Source organism: Argopecten irradians, chromosome 8, assembly GCF_041381155.1.
Source record: "Argopecten irradians isolate NY chromosome 8, Ai_NY, whole genome shotgun sequence".
NCBI classification, from domain to species: Eukaryota; Metazoa; Mollusca; class Bivalvia; order Pectinida; family Pectinidae; genus Argopecten; species Argopecten irradians.
Genome location: NC_091141.1, coordinates 2,246,866 through 2,272,457, shown reverse-complemented (window position 1 = coordinate 2,272,457; position 25,592 = coordinate 2,246,866). Strand labels below are relative to the sequence as shown.

The following is a 25,592-nucleotide window of genomic DNA, read 5'->3' as shown; positions in this document are numbered from 1 at the left end:
ATCCCCCGCCAACTTCGTTGGGCAGGGGATAACAAATTTTCAGAGATACACAGCAAAAACCTTACAGTATAATTTCCATTTTCAGAACATACCATACATATCTAAAAGCATTAAAGGGACAAATTTTAGTCAAGCAATGACAAGGTCAGTAATCAAGTTTGTGTTACCTCTATGCTTAGGGCTTGATATCAATCGTGTGGACGAGCTACTGGGAAAGTAATTAAAACATAAAGGAATACAGTTAAACTTTGCCGCCAGGAACACTCTATGATATGTCCAGATTTTATGCTGGTCATGAAAACAATTTCCCATGAATACTAACAAAAGTCAATTAGTAATAAAAAACACACACAGGGACAAATTAGAAGTTCACAGAAAGGTGACATCCAAATAAGATAACTATGTACCACAGTATTTTGATTATTATGGGTCTTCCATTAAAGAGATGTACCGTCAATGCATGTAAAATGTCTAGAAATGACCATGAATTACTGGATTTAGTGGTCAATCATCTGTGACCATGAGGTTCAAACTCAACAAGTACTACTGATTGATAGACTTTTCTATTTCAATTGAATTCTGCGAGGCCATTAATGGCAATGATTAGGTGGCCATGAGATTTTAGGAAAGCACTTTTGTTCATAGACATGATCAGAGGCATGTTCAGGATGGTAATTAAGCTAGTGAAGAAGTCAATGTCTGTATACTTCAAGAAATATCAGTCATATATATATACAAGCCGCAATATACCGCTCGGCTACAGAGAACTTCTCTGTAGCTTGATCGGTTGAGCATCAGAGGGAACTCAGAGGTTCCCAGTTCCAATTATGGTAGAGGCAGCAATTAAATCTTAAAACCATGTGCTCTGTTACATCTAAGCAATTGTGCACCCGACAAGTTCAAACCCCATTCTGGCACTTTTCTTTTCACCTCTTCTAGCTATTTCAAAACAGTTGAGCAGGACAATTTCTATTTGTGAGCATTGGAGGTTGTTTCCTTAGAGACAAACACTACCGGAATGTCAGAAGTACATGTCCTAATGATACATATATATACAAGGCCATTGGAATGGTAATATGGCAGGACAGGGTGTATGATATTGGGAGGAATTGAAGAGGATGTTAACAAAGTGGATAGAGGAAGACACGGTTCTTGACAAACATAGGAAGCATGTCCACACACATAACACACACATCCCCTACACCCCCATTGTCATGCCTCCACACACATAACACACACATCCCCTACACCCCCATTGTCGTGCCTCCACACACATAACACACACATCCCCTACACCCCCATTGTCATGCCTCCACACACATAACACACACATCCCCTACACCCCCATTGTCATGCCTCCACACACATAACACACACATCCCCTACACCCCCATTGTCGTGCCTCCACACACATAACACACACATCCCCTACACCCCCATTGTCGTGCCTCCACACACATAACACACACATCCCCTACACCCCCATTGTCGTGCCTCCACACACATAACACACACATCCCCTACACCACCATTGTCGTGCCTCCACACACATAACACACACATCCCCTACACCCCCATTGTCGTGCCTCCACACACATAACACACACATCCCCTACACCCCCATTGTCGTGCCTCCACACACATAACACACACATCCCCTACACCCCCATTGTCGTGCCTCCACACACATAACACACACATCCCCTACACCCCCATTGTCGTGCCTCCACACATAACACACACATCCCCTACACCCCCATTGTCGTGCCTCCACACACATAACACACACATCCCCTACACCCCCATTGTCCTGCCTCCACACACATAACACACACATCCCTACACCCCATTGTCCTGCCTCCACACACATAACACACACATCCCCTACACCACACATAACACACATTACACCCCATTGTCATGCCTCCACACACATAACACACACATCACCCTACACCCCCATTGTCATGCCTCCACACACATAACACACACATCCCCTACACCCCCATTGTCTGCCTCCACACACATAACACACACATCCCCTACACCCCCATTGTGCGTGCCTCCACACACATAACACACACATCCCCTACACCCCCATTGTCGTGCCTCCACACACATAACACACACATCCCCTACCCCCCATTGTCGTGCCTCCACACACATAACACACACATCCCCTACACCCCCATTGTCGTGCCTCCACACACATAACACACACATCCCCTACACCACCATTGTCGTGCCTCCACACACATATTACACACACATCCCCTACACCCCCATTGTCGTGCCTCCACACACATAACACACACATCCCCTACACCCCCATTGTCGTGCCTCCACACACATAACACACACATCCCCTACACCCCCATTGTCGTGCCTCCACACACATAACACACACATCCCCTACACCCCCATTGTCATGCCTCCACACACATCCCCTACACCCCCATTGTCATGCCTCCACACACATAACACACACATCCCCTACACCCCCATTGTCGTGCCTCCACACACATAACACACACATCCCCTACACCCCCATTGTCGTGCCTCCACACACATCCCCTACACCCCCATACGTGTTGAACATAAAAAGGAGGGGGGATTGTGAGAGAATCAGGCCACAGATCAATCGTTGGTATAATCATGAAGCTTAATTGGTATAGCTAAGGACCTCCGCCTAGAAACGTCATGCAGTCAATACAATTCTTATGGATTTCACAATAGATTGTTATAGTAATTTATCTAGCTTAAATAACCTGTGAGGTATGAGATATTGATAGAACAGTTTATACCTATTGATGGAATTAGAACACAGGAGATAGTTATAACATTATATTATTACGATATCCCCCAGGGTGAATTATGATCAGAATTTCAGTATGATATAGAATATAAGTGTTCTGCCCCCAGTGATAATATCATAAATGAGTTTAATACATGTGACATTGACCAGTCCATTTATAAATATACTCATACTTGTCCCGGAATTACCAAGGACAGAGCATTATTGCCACAAACTTTTAACACACACAGTGTTTGATGTAAACAACGGTTCCATTCATCTTTACCCTGAGTGGCTTATACCTCAAATATTTGTATATAATTTTAAGAAATTTATATAACTATACATTTAAATCTAGCCCCACTGAGAATATAGGCTAATCATTCACCTTATTATAATGCCGATCAATCGTATCTAAATAATGTTTCTTAATAACGTTTTGACAGAATCAATTATCTCTTAAATGTCAGTCCTCCTGACGTATGTTCATACGATCACATCTCTAATAACATTATCAAACTTATCGTTTCATTGAAATTCCCAATGCTATATAGCCAATGTATAATAATGATCTATGTATACTTTTCATACATTCAAGTCATTTGCTTAAAGTGAGAAGTTAATTTTTTCTAATATTTCACACTGTTAAAGTACTACATTTGCAATTGGCCCATTTTAATGATACTTATTGACTCAATTAAGCAAAGGCCAACCCAAACTTTTACTCTGAAAAACAAGGGGCTCATGGGCCTAATGGTCATCTGACGATTGGCACAAAACAACATCTCAAAGAATATAGTAGTGGCATGCAATTATATAATACAAAAGAACTCTTTGCATTAAAAGAAGTTCAGGTTCTGATATATTTGATGAATTAGACCATGAATGAAGGTCGACCCTTGATCCCCACCATGCTACAAATCCAATATCCAGTCTCTAGGCCTTTTAGTTATTTTCAACTCTAAGTCGTTTAAAGATTTTAGCCTATTTGACCCCTGTGACCTTAAATGAAGGTCAATGTCATCTACTTGAACAAACTTGATAGACATTCGTTCAAACATGCCACAGACTCAATACCAGGTCTCTAGGCTGCTTAGTTATTCACAATAAACTCACTGTGTAAAAGATTTTAGCCTATTTGACCCCTGTGACCTTGAATGTAGGTCAAGGTCCTTCATTCTAACAAATTTGGTAGCCCTTCATCGCAGCATGCTACAGGCTCAATATCAGTACCCTGGGCCTTTTGGTTTTTGTGAAGAAGTCATTTAAACATTTTAGCCTTTTTGACCCCTGTGACCTTTAATGAAGGTCAAGATCATTCATTTGAACAAACTTGGTAGCCCTTCATCAAAGCATGCTACGGGCCTAATATTAGTACCCTAAGCTTGTTGATTAATGAGAGGTCATTTAAAGATTTTAGCCTATTTGACCCAATGACCTTGAGTGAAGATCAAGGCCAATCATTTGAGCAAAATTGGTAGCCCTTCATCCCAGCATGCCACAGGCCCAATATCAGGTATCTAGGCCTCCTTGTTATTCACAAGAAGTTATTTAAAGATTTAGGCCTATTTCACCCCTGTGATCTTGAATGAAGCTACAGGCCAAATTTCAGTATACTGTGCATTTCAGTTATTGAGAAGAAGTCATTTGAATGAAAAGTTAACGCATGACGAACCGCTGGCGGCGCAGTATGGCACACAATGATGGACGGTGCATGATGACAATAGGTCATCCTGACCCTTCAGGTCAGATGACCTCAATTTTTTTTTCTTTTCTTTTTTTCATAATGATCAATGAATGAATGCCTAATTTATGTAATATATAAACAAAAGGCCAAATCATGGGGCCTTACCAGTCATATGACTTTTGGCACAATACAACACCTCAAAGAAAACAGTAGTGGCTCACATAAAAAGACAATACAAAGAACTCCTTAATACAAGAAGTTCAGTTTCTGATATATTTGACGAATTTGAAGAATTTAACCTTGAATGAAAGTCAAGGTCATTTGTTTGAACAAGCTTGGTAGTGCTTCATCCCAGCATGTCACAGGCCCAATATCAGGTTTATAGGCCTCTTAGTTGTTCATAAGAAGTCTTTTAAAGATTTTCACCTATTTGACCTCAGCAACCTTGAATGAAGTTCAAGGTTATTCATTTAAGCAAACTTTATAGCCCTTCATCCTAACATGTCTGCAGGCCCAATCATGTTTGACTTCAACGAACTGAATGAAACATTCATTTTAACTGATAACACCAGTACCACTATTTTGCTCAATAGACTTTATTATTGGTAGCATCAATATGGTTATTTTTTTATTTTGATGTTTAAAAAGTGTTTATAAAGTTTCTATGTATTTTGATTATTGAGACAGTTCTGTAAAAGTCCTGTTTACCCTATTTGACCCCCAATGAACTTGAATGAAGATCAATGTCATTTGTCTGACCCCAGCTGAACTTGAATAAAGGTTAATATCATTTTTTGAACAACATTGGTAGCTTTTGCACTTTTTATAAATATTTGGTGTTTTCTACCTAATTTCAACCAAATATCTTTTGTTTGTCGTTCTTCCTTAAAATCATAATCAAAACTAATTATAAGCATTTAAACCCGAACCATAAAAGTACATGACACCACACATGAGGTACCCCTTTTTCTCTCCAGCGAATGAGATCAGCCTTTTACATGGTACATAAAGTACTCTGAAGGTCTGTGTAATTTCCTTAAACTATTACTGTTGATCTCCAAACACATTTTCTATTGAGATAACATAATCTCCATTGTCAAATTGTCACTATCACTTAAGCACAAGGACATTTTTTCCTGTGATTTGTTGAAATGGGATATTCAGGCTAAACTGTAATTATTGTATAGATTCACAATTAACCTTGCATGTACGGTTATATAAATAGAAAATAATTGGAAAATTGTGAAAGTATGCTAAAGAAAACTTAAAGAAATTACAATGCAGTCACAAAGAGCAAAATGCTTAAGTTTATTTTTAAATGGTAGTTATTGCGTTGAGACAAAACAAAAGACAATTTTACATCCACCTTTGAATACTCATTGGCTTTTAGCCCACACTACAAACTAAATTTAAGAGTGGGAATGTAGTGGCCAAAATTGGTTGTTAAGAGGATGCCTTATATATTACCACAGGCCTTCAACCTTTGGGTCGCAAGTTTGAATCCCATATTTATATGGGGAAGGTGCCAGGTTCTGACCATAGGTTGGGTATTTTTCACCAGGTACTCCAGCTTTCTCCCGCCTCCTAAACCTGGTTATGTCCTTAAATGACCGTAGCTGTTTAACAAGAATCAGACAATAAAACAAACTAAGCTCTGACAATCACTGCAGATCATCTTTTTCAGTTTTTTATTTTTTAATCCTCTTTATTTTTACAAAGATATCTGAAAAAAAAAATCTACCAACAAAGAACAGGGAACCTAGCTACTATGTTCATTAGACAGGAGATCCCAGAGGGATGATCACAATGAAGAATGATCAATGTCTGAGACAATGGAAAGTTTCTAGGATCTTTTCTCTGTGTTACTCCCTCCCCTTGAACACATTTAATGGGTACACATAGGGAGGGGGGGGGGGTTAAAATACCAACAACTGATAACTGAGTCATCAACAATTTTTAACAGCCATAATAAATTGTTTTCTCAACCTGTATTTACCCGTAGTGTTGCCAAATGTGTATGTTATAAGGACCAAACTACTGGTAATTATCTTTAAAATACCAACCAATGTCCTCCTTGTTTGAAGAAGAATTTACTGTAAGAAGTATGAAGGTTTAATAATGATCTTTTTGATTCTTGTCAAGCGAGTATAATAGAGATTAGGAAGCATATAAATTGTTTCAATATTATTGAAACCTTTCTTGGGATTTACGTTTCTTTTTTTTCTTGATTTATTTATACATAAATGTATATTTTTTTTAATCTTTTTTGGGGAAGGGGGGGGAGGGTTTCATATTGCAATAAACATGAAAGGTAAAATTTAAATCTCATCTCTTTTTATTTGATATTTAATTTAGTTTTAAATTTAATTTGTGTACACAAGTTTTTTCCATATCTGTTGAATGGTTATTAAAGTAGGTCTGATGTATTCAGTGTAAATATGTCAAGTACTTATAGACTTATCGAACAGTAATTCTACCGCCCATTCAGGACCGGTATATATCTCTTAAGACAACAGTTCAATAAAATTCCAACTCAATTGAATAATTTCATTACCCTTGAAAATTATAAAGATTAAGTTCAATAGGTCAGAATGGAGAATTCGGCTAAATACTAAAAACTTTTAATTGGGACAAGTGAGGAGGTGTGTTACTGGTGAGGATCAGACTTCAGTGTGAGAATTCCATATTACTTTAGTGACAAGGCACAGTTTCTGTATATAATAAATACTTACAGACATGTACTAATGAGACAAAAAATACTGCTGTATTCAAATAAATGTCAAGCACAAGGACAAAAGATTAAATGTATGTGAGAATGCTTTCGTTTCGGATTTCTCTGTCTGCGCTATGAATGTACCTGCCAGATCTTGACCGACTAAATTATGTGTTAATTAGATCTCCCCTAGTCAGGTAATGACTCCATGTCATAGCAAGCCTCTGTTAGTAGTTTCTAAAGGATTCTACAATAGACACACAAGATTGTACCATTAAATGGTAATGCTGTAGAAATAGAACAAGAGATCCCAGAGGGATCTTGGCGCCCACCAAAGAATGATCTATGTCTGACAATGGAAAGAGGGATCTTTTCCCTGCTTTTCAAACTTGTTCAAACACACTACATATAAAATTTGAAACAGATCGCTATAGTACTTTCTAAGACATAGTGGTAACAAACTTCAACAATGAAATCTAAGATGGCGGCCGGTTTGCCATCTTGTTTACCAATCAGTGCCGAAAGGCATTATGGATCAGTCCTTAAATGTACTATGCACAACTAGGGTACAAGGGGAAACTATGCATGGAATTTGAGAAAGATCCCTTCAGTACTTTTTGAGAAATATTGGTAACAAACTTTAACTATCAAAATCCAAGATGGCTGCCTGGCGGCCATCTTGTTCACCGATCGGTCCCAAAATGCAACATGCACAACTAGGGCCCTAGGGGAACCTATATATGAAATTTGAGAAAGATCCCTTCAGTACTTTTTGAGAAATAGCGGTAACAAACTTTAACTATCAAATTACAAGATGGCCGCCTCTCCGCCATCTTGTTCACCGATCGGTCCCAAAATGCAACATGCACAACTAGGGCCCTAGGGGAACCTATATATGAAATTTGAGAAAGATCCCTTCAATACTTTTTGAGAAATAGCGGTAACAAACTTTAACTATCAAAATCCAAGATGGCCGCCTCTCCGCCATCTTGTTCATCGATCGGTCCCAAAATGTAATATGCACAACTAGGGTCCTAGGGGAACCTGTATATGAAATTTGAGAAAGATCCCTTCAATACTTTTTGAGAAATAGCGGTAACAAACTTTAACTATCAAAATCAAAGATGGCCGCCTGTCGGCCATCTTTATGACCGATCGGTCCCAAAATGCAATATGCACAACGAGGGTCCTAAGGGAACCGACATATGAAATTTGAGAAAGATCCCTTCAGTACTTTCTGAGAAATAGCGGTAACAAGAATTGTTAACGGACGGACGGACGGACGGACGGACGGACGGACGGACGGACGGACGACGGACCACGGACGAAAGGCGATTTATAGCCCACCATCTGATGATGGTGGGCTAAAAATGCACAGCCAGGCCGGGATTCGAACCTGGGACCATCTGATCACAAGCTGTAAGCTCAGTATTAATTATACTTTATGACTCAGCAGCAATCAATCCTATCCAGAACCGTTACATGTCACTTTAGTTTTCGCCAGGTATACCCATATTACACACAACTCTGGTTTGGGTACACCGTTGCTTAGGGTATACACCAATACTTGTAAAAGGGTTCGAAGCCAAGATCATACAGCTTTGGCCAGTGGGAATTTCCTCCAGGGTCATAGTGGCCAAGTGGTTCTGACATATATAACCACTAAGCCCTTCACCTCTGGGTCATGAGATCATGTGGGGCAATTACCAGATGACTGCCTGCATAAAGTTCAGTGGTTTTTCTCTAGGTACTCCGGCTTTCATCAATCTCCTAAACCTATCACACCCTAAAATGACCCAGGCTGGTAAAGGGAAGAAAAACATAAACCATCAAATTATCTTTAAGTTAAGTGTTAAGTTTTAGTTGACACAGGTGGATTCGTGTCTCGATTATTACCCTGTTGATAAACACACTACATCCTCTGTCTACAGACAATACTCCTATAGTTTAACGTCACGTACTCAAATTACCACCCGTAAACCTGTTCTTCCTGGTTGGAAAGCTGAGTCAAAATAAACATAGCTTGGTTTATTAGCATTACCATTTCATACAGTATCTTTGATAACGTTATGCTAATTTTGTTTATTTACATTTAAAAACATTTTAAACTACATGTATCTAAAAGATCTACTAGCAAATTATTGCCTTCATTTCTACTACCTGTGACTTGCAGTAAGTAAATAACTCAAATAAACAATTCTAAAAATTGAGGTAAAGTACCATGAAAATGAAAAATTATCTGTTTAATATAATTAAAAAGCTGCAATTAAGTGGCTTTAATCTGATTTAATGATATATATACGAAACGATTACCTTAACAAAATAATAAAACAGGAAACACTAAAACTATTTGTGTATTTTAGTAAGACTGTATGTTTTAAAACAAAAAAGAAATCCCCCAAAAATAAACTAATTCAAACATTGATATACACATTTTCATTTCAGTATTACGTTACCATAACTTTAGTATGGTAAGTATTACATCATGAAAATTGGTTTGACAAGAAAAACCTCAATTTTCTCTCAAAAGAAGAAGCTGAATCAGCCTTAGTTTGATTAATTGAATTCAAGCAATCAATATTTCCTTCAGTAAGGAAGAAAATAGTTCTCCTTTATATGAATTAGAGTTTGAATTAATTAAGAGTTCTTGTAGAAGAGATATAATACCTGTGCACAGGAGAGATTTATCACTTATACAGAGTCTACTGATAGATGACATTAACATGGACAGTACTACTCTAAAAGGTACGGACAAATAAAATCATTAGTCTGATGGGCCAGTGATAGATATCTAGGGCTTTTAATACTTGGAGTCTTAAACCTTCCACACAAGAGTACAACAGCACTTTTCACATCATAGATATGTAGTCAATCTATTGGATAATAAAAAATTTAATTGCAAAATCAGTTTTGATTAATCACATGTTCACACATGATTTCAGCACAAATACCTAGTTTGTAGTTCCAATAAACTTCATAAATCCCAAATGCAAGCACCATAAAAATTATACTTTTAAATGTTGTTTAAGACCAAAAATTAAATGAAAAGTTTAAAATTAAATTTTAAAGCAGCTAGTTAGTTCATGTTGGATAGAAGGAACTGGAAAATTATATAAATTATGTAGATTCCGGTTTCGTTTACCAATACAAGATTTTGTTTATTTGAACAGTGTAATATACTGAAACCAGTGCCTTAACAACCAGCTGGAGTGTATAAAGACCATCTACCAATAACTTTCTCAGGGTAAGTGCCAAATGCTCAATGCCAATACAATCTAACCTGTGTATAAAGATTACTTGGCAATAAAGACCATTCTCTCTTTGTCCCTTGGGTGGTCTTTATAGACAGGTTTGACTGTCCCTTGGGTGGTCTTTATAGACAGGTTTGACTGTCCCTTGGGTGGTCTTTATAGACAGGTTTGACTGTCACTTGGGTGGTCTTTATAGACAGGTTTGACTGTCACTTGGGTGGTCTTTATAGACAGGTTTGACTGTCCCTTGGGTGGTCTTTATAGACAGGTTTGACTGTCCCTTGGGTGGTCTTTATAGACAGGTTTGTCTGTCCCTTGGGTGGTCTTTATAGACAGGTTTGACTGTCCCTTGGGTGGTCTTTATAGACAGGTTTGACTGTCCCTTGGGTGGTCTTTATAGACAGGTTTGACTGTCCCTTGGGTGGTCTTTATAGACAGGTTTGACTGTCCCTTGGGTGGTCTTTATAGACAGGTTTGACTGTCCCTTGGATGGTCTTTATAGACAGGTTTGACTGTCCCTTGGATGGTCTTTATAGACAGGTTTGACTGTCCCTTGGGTGGTCTTTATAGACAGGTTTGACTGTCCCTTGGGTGGTCTTTATAGACAGGTTTGACTGTCCCTTGGGTGGTCTTTATAGACAGGTTTGACTGTCCCTTGGGTGGTCTTTATAGACAGGTTTGACTGTCCCTTGGGTGGTCTTTATAGACAGGTTTGACTGTCCCTTGGGTGGTCTTTATAGACAGGTTTGACTGTCCCTTGGGTGGTCTTTATAGACAGGTTTGACTGTCCCTTGGGTGGTCTTTATAGACAGGTTTGACTGTCCCTTGGGTGGTCTTTATAGACAGGTTTGACTGTCCCTTGGGTGGTCTTTATAGACAGGTTTGACTGTCCCTTGGGTGGTCTTTATAGACAGGTCTGACTGTCCCTTGGGTGGTCTTTATAGACAGGTTTGACTGTCCCTTGGGTGGTCTTTATAGACAGGTTTGACTGTCCCTTGGGTGGTCTTTATAGACAGGTTTGACTGTCCCTTGGGTGGTCTTTATAGACAGGTTTGACTGTCCCTTGGGTGGTCTTTATAGACAGGTTTGACTGTCCCTTGGGTGGTCTTTATAGACAGGTTTGACTGTCCCTTGGGTGGTCTTTATAGACAGGTTTGACTGTCCCTTGGTGGTCTTTATAGACAGGTTTGACCGTCCCTGGATGGTCTTTATAGACAGGTTTTACTCTATAGTTATTATATTTATTGAGACGACCATTGATGTTAGATATTGGTGTTAAAACATGAATATTTATATAACTAAGTCTTCATGATCATTATTTGTTCACTGCAGAGATGTTGATTTAAAAAGGGATCTTTCCATATTTTACATTTATGACATTAAGTTCAAACAGCAGACAATAAAGAATTAATGGATGTCTGAACATGCAAACAGAACTCTTAAATCTTTACTGAAATGTGGCAACTATAAATACATTGCAGTAATATATATAGACATACTGTTGCAACACATTTTTTTTGTTGTGACAAGATATTGTTGTTATCTTAAACATTGAAAAAATATATTCTTAAAAGTGTGAATACAGGATACACATGGAATGGAAGTTTTCTTATTTAACTTAACTTTGACAGTGATTGTTATGTATGTTTTAAACATGCAAGGGTTCAAATGCTGAAGACATGAAATCTCTTTCAGACATTGTTGTAAGATAATCTGAACACATGAGAGTTTCTTTAGACTTTTATGTAAAAATCTGAATGTGCACTTTCATGTTTACGACTGATATTTTAGATAGTCTAAATACATGATTTGTTATTTGTCTGAATACAGGACATTCCAGAAGGTTTATTTTCAGGACTCACCTGCTAAATCTGAGTATTTAGATTTGTATATCTAATTTGTTTGAATTGGTAAAATTGAAAGGAAATCCAATAAAATTCTCATAACTTAAATTATCCTACATGTATATAGAAGGACTTCTTATCAGCTTGAATGAAAACAATAATACATAAATTACTATGTTTACCCTTATGAATTTTCAGCACTATTACAGCATAAACACAGTATAAATACAACTTTAAAATGCAGCATACTTTTATTTTACCTTAATTTATAAAGCATGGTTGCAGCATGTACTGTAAGGAAGCATGGTGACATGCTGCAATTGCAGCATATATACTACAGTCATGCTTTAAATCCAATGCGGTTTGTCAGCATAGAAATCAGCATGGTTTCAGCATTATGCTGCAATCATGCAGTTGTTAATACATTGAAATTCAGGGTTGCACAGGAACTTAAAGTTCATATGAGCAGTATGTTGTAAACCATGGACACTTGTCATTATTCAAAACATCCTGGTTGGCATAATTAAATTCAAATATTTTCATGTACAATCACAGGAATACAATTGTACAGTATAGCATACTAAATGTAATGTATAATTCTTGAGTTACATGATTATGCCATATCCTTCCTGACAAAACTAAAATCAACTCTACAAACTAATGAAATATCTCAAAAATAGTTAATATAGTTGTATGGATGAAAATGAACCAGTTAACCGCTTTCTCTAATTACAGTAATTTTAGTTTCTAAAGACTGTCCTAATATACACACCATTAGTCAATATGGAAAACATGTCTGACGCCAAATAGCAACATAATATGTACTGTAGAATTAATGAACACCCTATACAAATCTGGGTGGGTTTGTTTCAAGGTAACTGTCAGTCATCAGTGGATATATATAAATTGTATAAGGATACATGATATGTCCTAACTGTTGAGTTAATGCATCCATGACCATACTTTAGATGTAGCTTTAGCGCCTTTATCTAGTGTCTATAAGCTCTTTGAAAAAATCAAGTTCGTTAAAAATTTCTCACACAAAAAAAACTGTTCAAAAAGAAGCAAAAAATTTGCTGAAATCAAGCAATATGTTTTTTATAGTTGCCATGAAAATTTCTAAGAGATCATTGCAATAAAAAGACAATTTCACTGTAACTTAACCAATGTTGAAATATATATATTGAAATAAAATGATTCAATTGGTAAACAATGTGAGGGATATTGGGGCTTAAAAGGGTCCAAATTAACTATATACATGTATAGTTCCTTTCATTGGTTTTAATCAAATTAAAAATACATACCAACGTGCAATAACAAAAATGATTCTAGTATTTTACTTTGGGCAATCATGTGCCCCTGCAGTGTTTCTACCGAAGGCCCTTAAAGTATCACAGTCCCATAGGTAAAAATTCAAAATAGTTCCCAATCCTTGAAACAAGATATTTTCATACGGAAAATAAAGTATTTATAAACACTAAACCATTTAATACTTAAACCGCTCCTTTATCTCCATGCAGAATAATCTCTATTCTTACATAAATTAACAGAAAAAAACATCCAAATGTGTGCATCTTGAACTCATTATAAATAGATTTAAATCTAAAATGTTTAAACTTGAATAAATTCAATCCTGTGGTAGCCTTATTTAGATAATGTTCATTTCTTAATTTTCAAGTGTTAATTAAATGGATAGTTTACCATCAAAATTATATTATATACTATATATTACATATCACCCTTAAAATTATTTTCTATACTATATTACATATCACCCATACAATTCTATTCTATACTATATTACATATCACCCATAAAATTCTATTCTATACTATATTACATATCACCCATAAAATTCTATTCTATACTATATTACATATCACCCATAAAATTCTATTCTATACTATATTACATATCACCCATAAAATTCTATTCTATACTATATTACATATCACCCATAAAATTCTATTCTATACTATATTACATATCACCCATAAAATTCTATTCTATACTATATTACATATCACCCATAAAATTCTATTCTATACTATATTACATATCACCCATAAAATTCTATTCTATTCTATATTACATATCACCCATAAAATTCTATTCTATACTATATTACATATCACCCATAAAATTATATTATATACTATATTACATATTACCCATAAAATTATATTATATACTATATTACATATCACCCATAAAATTCTATTCTATACTATATTACATATCACCCATAAAATTCTATTCTATTCTATATTACATATCATAACTTCAAACACTTTAAAAACAATAATGATAGAAGATAATTAAATGTCAGTTTTTTATCTAAAAAATATAGTCTTGTACTTTTGACATTGGACATATTTATTGTATTTCTAAATTTTAGAAGTTTAAACAACTTATAAAAAAAAGAATCAATCTTCATAGCTGTGAAAAAAATAACTAAACCAGCTCCATGAAATTTTGGAAAGCACAAAATATATTTATCCCTGATTTTTCTGTTGTACAAGGTGAGTATAAATCCCAACACAATTTCTCCTATCACATATTCCATTCATATAATTTTTTTTCCATTTCTTTTTAAACAAACTAATTTTTTCCCCTCAAATTACAAATCCAACGGAATTTTACAAAATGACTAAAAAGTTTCACTTACCTTGTTTCATATATCCCTGGATTCACAGAAAAAGTAGTTCCTGTTAAATTAATACTCCTACTCTCAAATTGCCTTATCACCACTTTTCAATTTGCCATCAAGTCCGCCAAGACAAGTAAGTCCATGCTGTTTGATTTTTCGACCAATGAAACAGGAGTAAATGTAAAAGGATCCATTTCTTCCTGAAAGGTAGCGAGGGTATGAAATTTAAAGCCCACCAGTACAGGCCTAGCAGCTTGTGTACACATGAGCTTTCGCATGGTTAATTGTATTTCGTGGTAGTCATGAGGCTTTCTTTATCTCGTACATAAATACCTTGATTTTAGAAATAAAAGAGGCAGGATCTCTTGTTTAGACTTTGGTACGCAGGTGTAAATTTCCAACAATCAAATGCACATTGAAAAAGTCAACACAATTTATTTTAGATACAAATCAAGTGGATTAACATGAACATAAGACAAGTTTTGAGCGACTACTTGTAACAGTGAGGTGTTACTGTTTATTTTAAATATTTGACCCTTTGAGTGCCTTTTTACAGACCTCTGTGTACCCCTTTTACCCTACCTGAAGTATTTAACAGCAAAACTAATATACATTGTGAGTTATACTATCCAATTTCAAAATCAAACAGTATTTGTAATTTTGATTTTAAAACCTAATTCATTAGAGGTTCTAAGGACTTGTTGTCCACTAATAGTAAGTGAACATTATACATACAAACTAATTAATTTACCAATAAGTCAAATCTCATCAAACCCTGTCTGCTTTTGGAGTGAGCTAGAATTCAATAAGAAATACTGAACATTTTGGACATACAATTGTAAATCAAAATAAGGGGACCACATTATCATTTTTTTCAGAATTTAGACTTTGATGGAGACCAAATCACTCAGAGTTCAGACAGGCTAATCCACATAGAGTTCGGACAACACAAATCAACTCAAGCCAGAGAAACCAATCCAATGGTTCAGACACACCAATCCACACAGAGTTCACAGACCAATCCACACAGAGTTCAGACAGACCAATCCACACAGAGTTCAGACAGATCAATCCACACAGAGTTCATATCAACCAATACACACAGAGTTCAGACAGATCAATCCACAGTGTTCACACAGACCAATCCACTCAGAACTCACATAGACCAATCCACACAAAGTTCAGACAGACCAATCCACACAAAGTTCACAGACCAATCCACAAAGAGTTCAGACAAACCAATCCACACAGAGTTCAGACAGACCAATCCACACAGAGTTCAGACAAACCAATCCACACAGAGTTCAGACAGATCAATCCACACAGAGTTCAGACAGATCAATCCACAAAGAGTTCAGACAGACCAATCCACACAGAATTCAGACAGACCAATCCACACAGAGTTCAGACAAACCAATCCACACAGAGTTCAGACAGATCAATCCACACAGAATTCAGACAGACCTATCCACACAGAGTTCAGACAGATCAATCCACACAGAGTTCTGACAGACCAATCCATACAGAGTTCAGACAAACCAATCCACAGAGAATTCAGACAGACCTATCCACACAGAGTTCATATCAGACCAATCCACACAGAGTTCAGACAGATCAATCCACACAGATTTCAGACAGTCCAATCCACACAGAGTTCATATCAACCAATCAACACAGAGTTTATATCAACCAATCCACACAGAGTTCAGACAGACCAATCCACACAGAATTCAGACAGACCTATCCACACAGAGTTCAGACAGAATAATCCACACAGAGTTCAGACATACCAATCCACACAGAGTTCAGACAGACCTATCCACACAGAGTTCAGACAGAATAATCCACAGAGTTAAGACAGATCAATCCACACAGAGTTCATATCAACCAATCCACACAGAGTTCATATCGACCAATCCACACAGAGTTCAGACAGACCAATCCACACAGAGTTCAGACAGACCAATCCACACAGAGTTCAGACAGACCAATCCACACAGAGTTCAGACAGATCAATCCACACAGATTTCAGACAGTCCAATCCACACAGAGTTCATATCAACCAATCAACACAGAGTTTATATCAACCAATCCACACAGAGTTCAGACAGACCAATCCACACAGAGTTCAGACAGACCAATCCACACAGAGTTCAGACTGACCAATCCACACAGAATTCAGACAAATCCACACAGAGTTCAGACAGATCAATCCACACAGAGTTCAGAAAGTCCAATCCACACAGAGCTCATATCAACCAATCCACACAGAGTTCAGACAGACCAATCCACATAGAGTTCAGACAGACCAATCCACAGACACAGAGTTCAGACAGACCAATCCACACAGAGTTCAGACAGACCAATCCACACAGAGTTCAGACAGACCAATCCACACAGAGTTCAGACAGATCAATCCACACAGAGTTCAGACAGACCAATCCACACAGAGTTCAGACAGACCAATCCACACAGAGTTCAGACAGACCAATCCACACAGAGTTCAGACAGACCAATCCACACAGAGTTCAGACAGACCAATCCACACAGAGTCATACAACCAATCACACAGAGTTCATATCAACCAATCCACACAGAGTTCAGACAGACCAATCCACACAGAGTTCAGACAGACCAATCCACACAGAGTTTCAGACAGACCAATCCACACAGAGTTCAGACAGATCAATCCACACAGAGTTCAGAACAATCCACACAGAGTTCAGACAACCAATCCACACAGAGTTCAGACAGACCAATCCACACAGAGTTCAGACAGACCAATCCACACAGAGTTCATACAGACCAATCCACACAGAGTTCAGACAGACCAATCCACACAGAGTTCAGACAGACCAATCCACACAGAGTTCAGACTGACCAATCAACACAGAATTCAGACAAATCCATACATAGTTCAGACAGATCAATCCACACAGAGTTCAGACAGACCAATCCACACAGAGTTCAGACAGACCAATCCACACAGAGTTCAGACAGACCAATCCACACAAAGTTCAGACAGACCAATCCACACAAGTTCAGACAGACCAATCCACACAGAGTTCAGACAGACCAATCCACACAGAATTCAGACAGACCAATCCACACAGAGTTCAGACAACCAATCAACACAGAGTTTATATCAACCAATCCACACAGAGTTCAGACAGACCAATCCACACAGAGTTCAGACAGACCAATCCACACAGAGTTCAGACTGACCAATCCACACAGAATTCAGACAGACCAATCCACACAGAGTTCAGAAAGATCAATCCACACAGAATTCAGACAGACCTATCCACACAGAGTTCAGACAGAATAATCCACACAGAGTTCAGACAGACCAATCCACACAGAGTTCAGACAGACCAATCCACACAGAGTTCAGACAGACCAATCCACACAGAGTTCAGACAGACCAATTCACAGAGTTCAGACGGACCAATCCACACAGAGTTCAGACAAATCCACACAGAGTTCAGACAGATCAATCCACACAGAGTTCAGACAGTCCAATCCACACAGAGTTCATATCAACCAATCCACACAGAGTTCATATCAACCAATCCACACAGAGTTCAGACAGACCAATCCACACAGAGTTCAGACAGACCAATCCACACAGAGTTCAGACAGACCAATCCACACAGAGTTCAGACAGACCAATCAAATCAACACAGAGTTTATATCAAACCAATCCACACAGAGTTCAGACAGACCAATCCACACAGAGTTCAGACAGACCAATCCACACAGAGTTCAGACAGACCAATCCACACAGAGTTCAGACAGACCAATCCACACAGAGTTCAGACAGACCAATCAACACAAAGTTCAAATCAACCAATCCACACAAAGTTCAGACAGATCAATCAACACAAAGTTTACACAGACCAATCCACACAGAGTTCAGACAAACCAATCCACACAGAGTTCAGACAGACAATCCACACAGAGTTCAGACAGACCAATCCACACAGAGTTCAACAACCAATCCACACAGAGTTCAGACAACCAATCCACACAGAGTTCAGACAGACCAATCCACACAGAGTTCAGACAGACCAATCCACACAGAGTTCAGACAGACCAATCCACACAGAGTTCAGACAGACCAATCCACACAGAGTTCAGACAGACCAATCCACACAGAGTTCAGACAGACAAATCCACACAGAGTGCAGACAGACCAATCCACACAGAGTTCAGACAGACCAATCCACACAGAGTTCAGACAGACCAATCCACACAGAGTTCAGACAGACCAATCCACACAGAGTTCAGACAGACCAATCCACACAGAGTTCAGATCAACCAATCCACACAGAGTTCAGACAGACCAATCCACACAGAGTTCAGACAGACCAATCCACACAGAGTTCAGACAGACCAATCCACACAGAGTTCAGACAGACCAATCCACACAGAGTTCAGACAGATCAATCCACACAGAGTTCATATCAACCAATCCACACAGAGTTCAGACAGACCAATCCACACAGAGTTCAGACAGACCAATCCACACAGAGTTCAGACAGACCAATCCACACAGAGTTCAGACAGACCAATCCACACAGAATTCAGACAGACCAATCCACACAGAGTTCAGACAGATCAATCCACACAGAGTTCAGACAGACCAATCCACACAGAGTTCAGACAGACCAATCCACACATAGTTCAGAGTTCAGACAAACCAATCCACAGAGAATTCAGACAGACCTATCCACACAGAGTTCAGATAGATCAATCCACTCAAATTTCAGACAGACCAATTCACAAAGTTCAGACAGACCGACCAATCCACACAGAGTTCAGACAGATCAATCCACACAGATTTCAAACAGTCCAATCCACACAGAGTTCATATCAGCCAATCAACACAGAGTTTATATCAACCAATCCACACAGAGTTCAGACAGACCAATCCACACAGAGTTCAGACAGACCAATCCACACAGAGTTCAGACAGACCAATCCACACAGAGTTCAGACAGACCAATCCACACAGAGTTCAGACAGACCAATCCACACAGAGTTCAGACAGATCAATCCACACAGAGTTCAGACAGATCAATCCACACAGAGTTCAGACAGACTGATTAACACAAAGTTCAAATTGACCAATCCGCACAAAGTTCAGACAGATCAATCAACACAAAGTTTACACAGACCAATCCACACAGAGTTCAGACAGACCAATCCATACAGAGTTCAGACAAACCAATCCAGAGAATTCAGACAGATTTATCCATACACACAGAGTTCAGACAGACCAATACACACAGAGTTCAGACAGACCAATCCACACAGAGTTCAGACAGACCAATCCACACAGAGTTCAGACAGACCAATCCACACAGAGTTCAGACAGACCAATCCACACACAGAGTTCAGACAGACCAATCCACACAGAGTTCAATCAGACCAATCCACACAGAGTTCAGACAGACCAATCCACACAGAGTTCAGACAGATCACCAATCCACACCAGAGTTCAGACAGACCAATCCACACAGAGTTCAACAATCAACAATCCACACAAAGTTTAGACAGACCAATCCACACAGAGTTCAGACAGATCAATCCACACAGAGTTCAGACAGACCAATCCACACAGAGTTCAGACAGACCAATCCACAGAGTTCAGACAGACCAATCCACACAGAGTTCAGACAGACCAATCCACACAGAGTTCAGACAGACCAATCCACACAGAGTTCAGACAGACCAATCCACACAGAGTTCAGACAGACCAATCCACACAGAGTTCAGACAGACCAATCCACACAGAGTTCAGACAGACCAATCCACACAGAGTTCAGACAGACCAATCCACACAGAGTTCAGACAGATCAATCACACAAAGTTTACACAGACCAATCCACACAGAGTCAGACAGACCAATCCATACAGAGTTCAGACAAACCAATCCAGAGAATTCAGACAGATTTATCCACACAGAGTTCAGACAGACCAATACACACAGAGTTCAGACAGACCAATCCACAAAGTTCAGACAGACCAATACACACAGAGTTCAGACAGATCAATCCACACAGAGTTCATATCAACCAATCCACACAGAGTTTCAGACAGATCAATCCACAGTGTTCACACAGACCAATCCACACCAAAGTTCAGACAGATCAATCCACACAGAGTTCAGACAGATCAATCCACTCAAGAGGTTCAGAATCAGACCAATCCACAAAAGAGTTCAGACAGACCAATCCACACAGAGTTCAGACAGATCAATCCACACAGAGTTCAGACAGACCAATCCACACAGAGTTCAGACAGACCAATCCACACAGAGTTCAGACAGACCAATCCACACAGAGTTCAGACAGACCAATCCACACAGAGTTCAGATCGACCAATCCACACAGAGTTCAGACAGATCAATCCACACAGAGTTCAACAGACCAATCCACACAGAGTTCAGACAGACCAATCCACACAGAGTTCAGACAGACCAATCCACACACAGAGTTCAGACAGACCAATCCACACAGAGTTCAGACAGACCAATCCACACAGAGTTCAGACAGATCAATCCACACAGAGTTCAGACAGACCAATCCACACAGAGTTCAGACAGACCAATCCACACAGAGTTCAGACAGACCAATCCACACAGAGTTCAGACAGATCAGATATTATCAACACAGAGTTCAGAAGACAGACCAATCCACACAGAGTTCAGACAGACCAATCCACACAAGTTCAGACAGACCAATACACACAGAGTTCAGACAGATCAATCCACACAGAGTTCATATCAACCAATACACACAGAGTTTCAGACAGATCAATCCACAGTGTTCACATAGACCAATCCACACAGAGTTCAGACAGATCAATCCACTTAGAGTTCAGACAAACCAATCCACTCAGAGTTAAAATCGACCAATCCACACAAAGTTCAGACAGACCAATCCACACAGAGTTCAGACAGATCAATCCACACAGAGTTCAAGACAGACCAATCCACACAGAGTTCAGACAGACAAATCCACACAGAGTTCAGACAGACCAATCCACACAGAGTTCAGACAGACCAATCCACACAGAGTTCAGACAGACCAATCCACACAGAGTTCAGACAGACCAATCCACACAAAGTTCAGACAGACCAATCCACACAGAGTTCAGACAGACCAATCCACACAGAGTTCAGACAGACCAATCCACACAGAGTTCAGACAGACCAATCCACACAGAGTTCAGATCAGACCAATCCACACAGAGTTCAGACAGACCAATCCACATAGAGTTCAGACAGACCAATCCACACACATAGTTCAGACAGACAAAATCCACACGAGTTCAGACAGACAATCCACACAGAGTTCAGACAGACCAATCCACACAGAGTTTACAGACAGACCAATCCACACAGAGTTCAACAGACCATCCACACAAAGTTCAGACAGACCAATCACAAAGTTCACACAGAACAATCAACACAAAGTTACACAGACCAATCCACACAGAGTTCAGACAGATCAAATCCAATCACACAGAGTTCATATCAGACCAATCCACACAGAGTTCAGACAGACCCAATCCACACAGAGTTCAGACAGACCAATCCACACAGAGTTCAGACAGATCCAACCAATCCACACAGAGTTCAGACAGACCAATCCACACAGAGTTCAGACAGACCAATCCACACAGAGTTCAGACAGACCAATCCACACAGAGTTCAGAGACAATCCACACAGAGTTCAGACAGACCAATCCACACAGAGTTCAGACAGACCAATCCACACAGAGTTCAGACAGACCAATCACACAGAGTTCAGACAGACCAATCCACACAGAGTTCAGACAGACCAATCCACACAGAGTTCAGACAGACCAATCCACACAGAGTTCAGACAGACCAATCCACACAAAGTTCAGACAGACCAATCCACACAGAGTTCAGACAGACCAATCCACACAGAGATTCAACAGTTTCAGACAGACCAATCCACATAGAGTTCTGACAGACCAATCCACATAGAGTTCAGACAGACCATCCACAGAGTTGATATTCATTTTGTGTGATAATGAACATAGACAAACTGTTTGGTGTAGTTCTGAAATAAAAAAAAAATTTTGTGACAGACCAATCAAACACAAACTGTTTGTGTAAAATCGACCAATAAACACAAAGTTCAGACAGATCAATCAACACAAAGTTCAAATAGACCAATCCACACAGAGTTCAGAAAGTCCAATCAACACAGAGCTCATATCAACCAATCTACACAGAGTTCAGATATCCCAATCCACACAGAGTTCAGACAGACAATCCACACAGAGTTCAGACAGACCAATCCACACAGAGTTCAGACAGACCAATCCACACAGAGTTCAGACAGACCAATCCACACAGAGTTCAGACAGATCAATCCACACAGAGTTCAGAAAGTCCAATCCACACAGAGTCATATCAACCAATCCACACAGAGTTCAGACAGACCAATCCACATAGAGTTCAGACAGACCAATCCACAGACACAGAGTTCAGACAGACAAAATCCACACAGAGTTCAGACCACAATCCACACAGAGTTCAGACAGACCAAATCCACACAGAGTACAGACAGATCAATCCACACACAGAGTTCAGACAGACCAATCAACACAGAGTTCAAATCGACCAATCCACACAATGTTCAGACAGATCAAATCAACACACAAGTTTACACAGACCAATCCACACAGAGTTCAGAAAGTCCAATCCACACAGAGTCATATCAACCAATCTACACACAGAGTTCATACAGACCAATCCACACAGAGTTCAGACAGACCAATCCACACAGAGTTCAGACTGACCAATCCACACAGAATTCAGACAAATCCACACAGAGTTCAGACAGATCCAATCCACACAGAATTCAGACAGACCAATCCACACAGAGTTCAGACAGACCAATCCACACAAAGTTCAGACAGACCAATCCACACAGAGTTCAGACAGATCAATCCACACAGAGTTCAGACAGACCAATCCACACAGAGTTCAGACAGACCAATCCACACAGAGTTCAGACAGACCAAATCCACACAGAAGTTCAGACAGACCAATCCACACAGAGTTCAGACAGACCAATCAACACAGAGTTTAGACAGACCAATCCACACAAAGTTCAGACAGACCAATACACACAGAGTTCAGACAGACCAATCCACACAGAGTTCAGACAAATCCAATCCACAGAGTTCAGACAGATCAATCCACACAGAGTTCAGACAGACCAATCCACACAGAGTTCAGACAGACCAATCCACACAGAGTTCAGACAGACCAATCCACACAGAGTTCAGACAAACCAATCCACACAGAGTTCAGACAGATCAATCCACACAGAGTTCAGACAGATCAATCCACACAGAGTTCATATCAACCAATACACACTGAGTTCAGACAGATCAATCCACAGTGTTCAGACAGACCAATCCACACAGTTCAGACAGATCAATCCACACAGAGTTCAGACAGACCAATCCACACAGAGTTCAGATCGACCAATCCACACAGAGTTCAGACAGACCAATCCACACAGAGTTCAGACAGACCAATCCACACAGAGTTCAGACAGACCAATCCACACAGAGTTCAGACAGACCAATCCACACAGAGTTCATAGACCAATCCACCACAGATTTCAGACAGACCAATCCACACAGAGTTCAGACAGACCAATCCACACAGAGTTCAGACAGACCAATCCACACAGAGTTCAGACAGACCACTCCACACAGAGTTCAGACAGATCAATCCACACAGAGTTCAGACAGACCAATCCACATAGAGTTCTGACAGACCTATCCACATAGAGTTCTGACAGACCTATCCACATAGAGTTCAGACATGAGTGATATTCATTTTGTGTGTGGATAATGAAATGACAAACTGTTTGGTGTAGTTCTGAAATAAAAAAAAAAAAAAAAATAGAATATTCTATCATAGTTACATTCAACTTTTGTAGAAGGATGTATCTAAAGGAAGACATTATATATTGGTATCTGTTAAATATCCCACTGAAAAATTATTGATTTTAATTTAAAAGATTGAGAAAACAGGATTTGCCTATAGAAAAGGCATGGATTAAAGTAGATCTTACAGACATTGTGTTACAATACTCAAGCAGTTTGCATTATTTAAAACCTCAACAAATAGTCCTATCTCCAACCATTCATTGCCATGTTAAGGAGTTAGGTGTATCTGCTTTGATATTTCAAATAGGATAATGCAGACTCTTTCACATGACATTGAATTTCATGATAATATTTTCCAGTCAATATTGATAATATTCTTTTTACTTAAAAAATAATTCAATTGAACCTAAAAGTTATGAGCTTTTGAAAATAAAAAGATTTTACAATGAACAATTCAGTTTAATCTACCTCTATGTATCACGGTACTTATAAATAACAAAAATAATAATACCGTATTTGCCATAATAAGTGCCTCTCCCTCTATAAGGTTATATGCGCCGACCCTTCCCTCTTTCTGAAGAAGAGTTCATTGTATGAATGCCCACATCCCATGGATTTCCAAATGTTTTACAACACATGATGCCTCTAACATCTGCATTTTATCACATTTTACATGAACTTTTACATATGAATCACAACATA

The 25,592-nt window shown here is 39.0% G+C and overlaps 2 protein-coding genes across 2 annotated transcripts in view; one reads left to right on the top strand and one right to left on the bottom strand.

Annotated features, from left to right (window-relative positions):
- The window catches only part of LOC138328888 (uncharacterized), a 96,715-nt gene extending 81,616 nt beyond the window's left edge, over positions 1-15,099 (bottom strand). Inside the window, exon 1 of the mRNA XM_069275604.1 lies at positions 14,958-15,099. The gene's annotated coding sequence lies outside the window, so the exon portion shown is untranslated. The remainder of the gene's footprint in view (positions 1-14,957) is intronic.
- Positions 15,100-15,919: 820 nt separating this feature from the next.
- On the top strand, positions 15,920-24,771 carry LOC138328887 (mucin-4-like). The gene is made up of 9 exons (XM_069275603.1): positions 15,920-16,790; positions 16,915-17,265; positions 18,028-18,446; positions 18,546-18,877; positions 19,548-19,907; positions 20,361-20,541; positions 20,739-21,213; positions 23,338-23,893; positions 24,540-24,771. Exons 1-9 carry the CDS (start codon positions 15,920-15,922, stop codon positions 24,769-24,771), a joined length of 3,777 nt encoding a protein of 1,258 aa, XP_069131704.1.
- Positions 24,772-25,592: the final 821 nt, after the last annotated feature.

Coding starts and splice junctions, on each gene's coding strand:
- LOC138328887 (XM_069275603.1), top strand. CDS start 15,920: ATGGTTCAGACACACCAATCCACACAGAGTTCACAGACCAATCCACAC. Junction 18,447..18,545: donor GACAGATCAATCCACACAGA/GTTCAGACAGTC, acceptor CAATCCACACAG/AGTTCAGACAGACCAATCCA. Junction 18,878..19,547: donor GACAAACCAATCCACACAGA/GTTCAGACAGAC, acceptor CAATCCACACAG/AGTTCAGACAGATCAATCCA.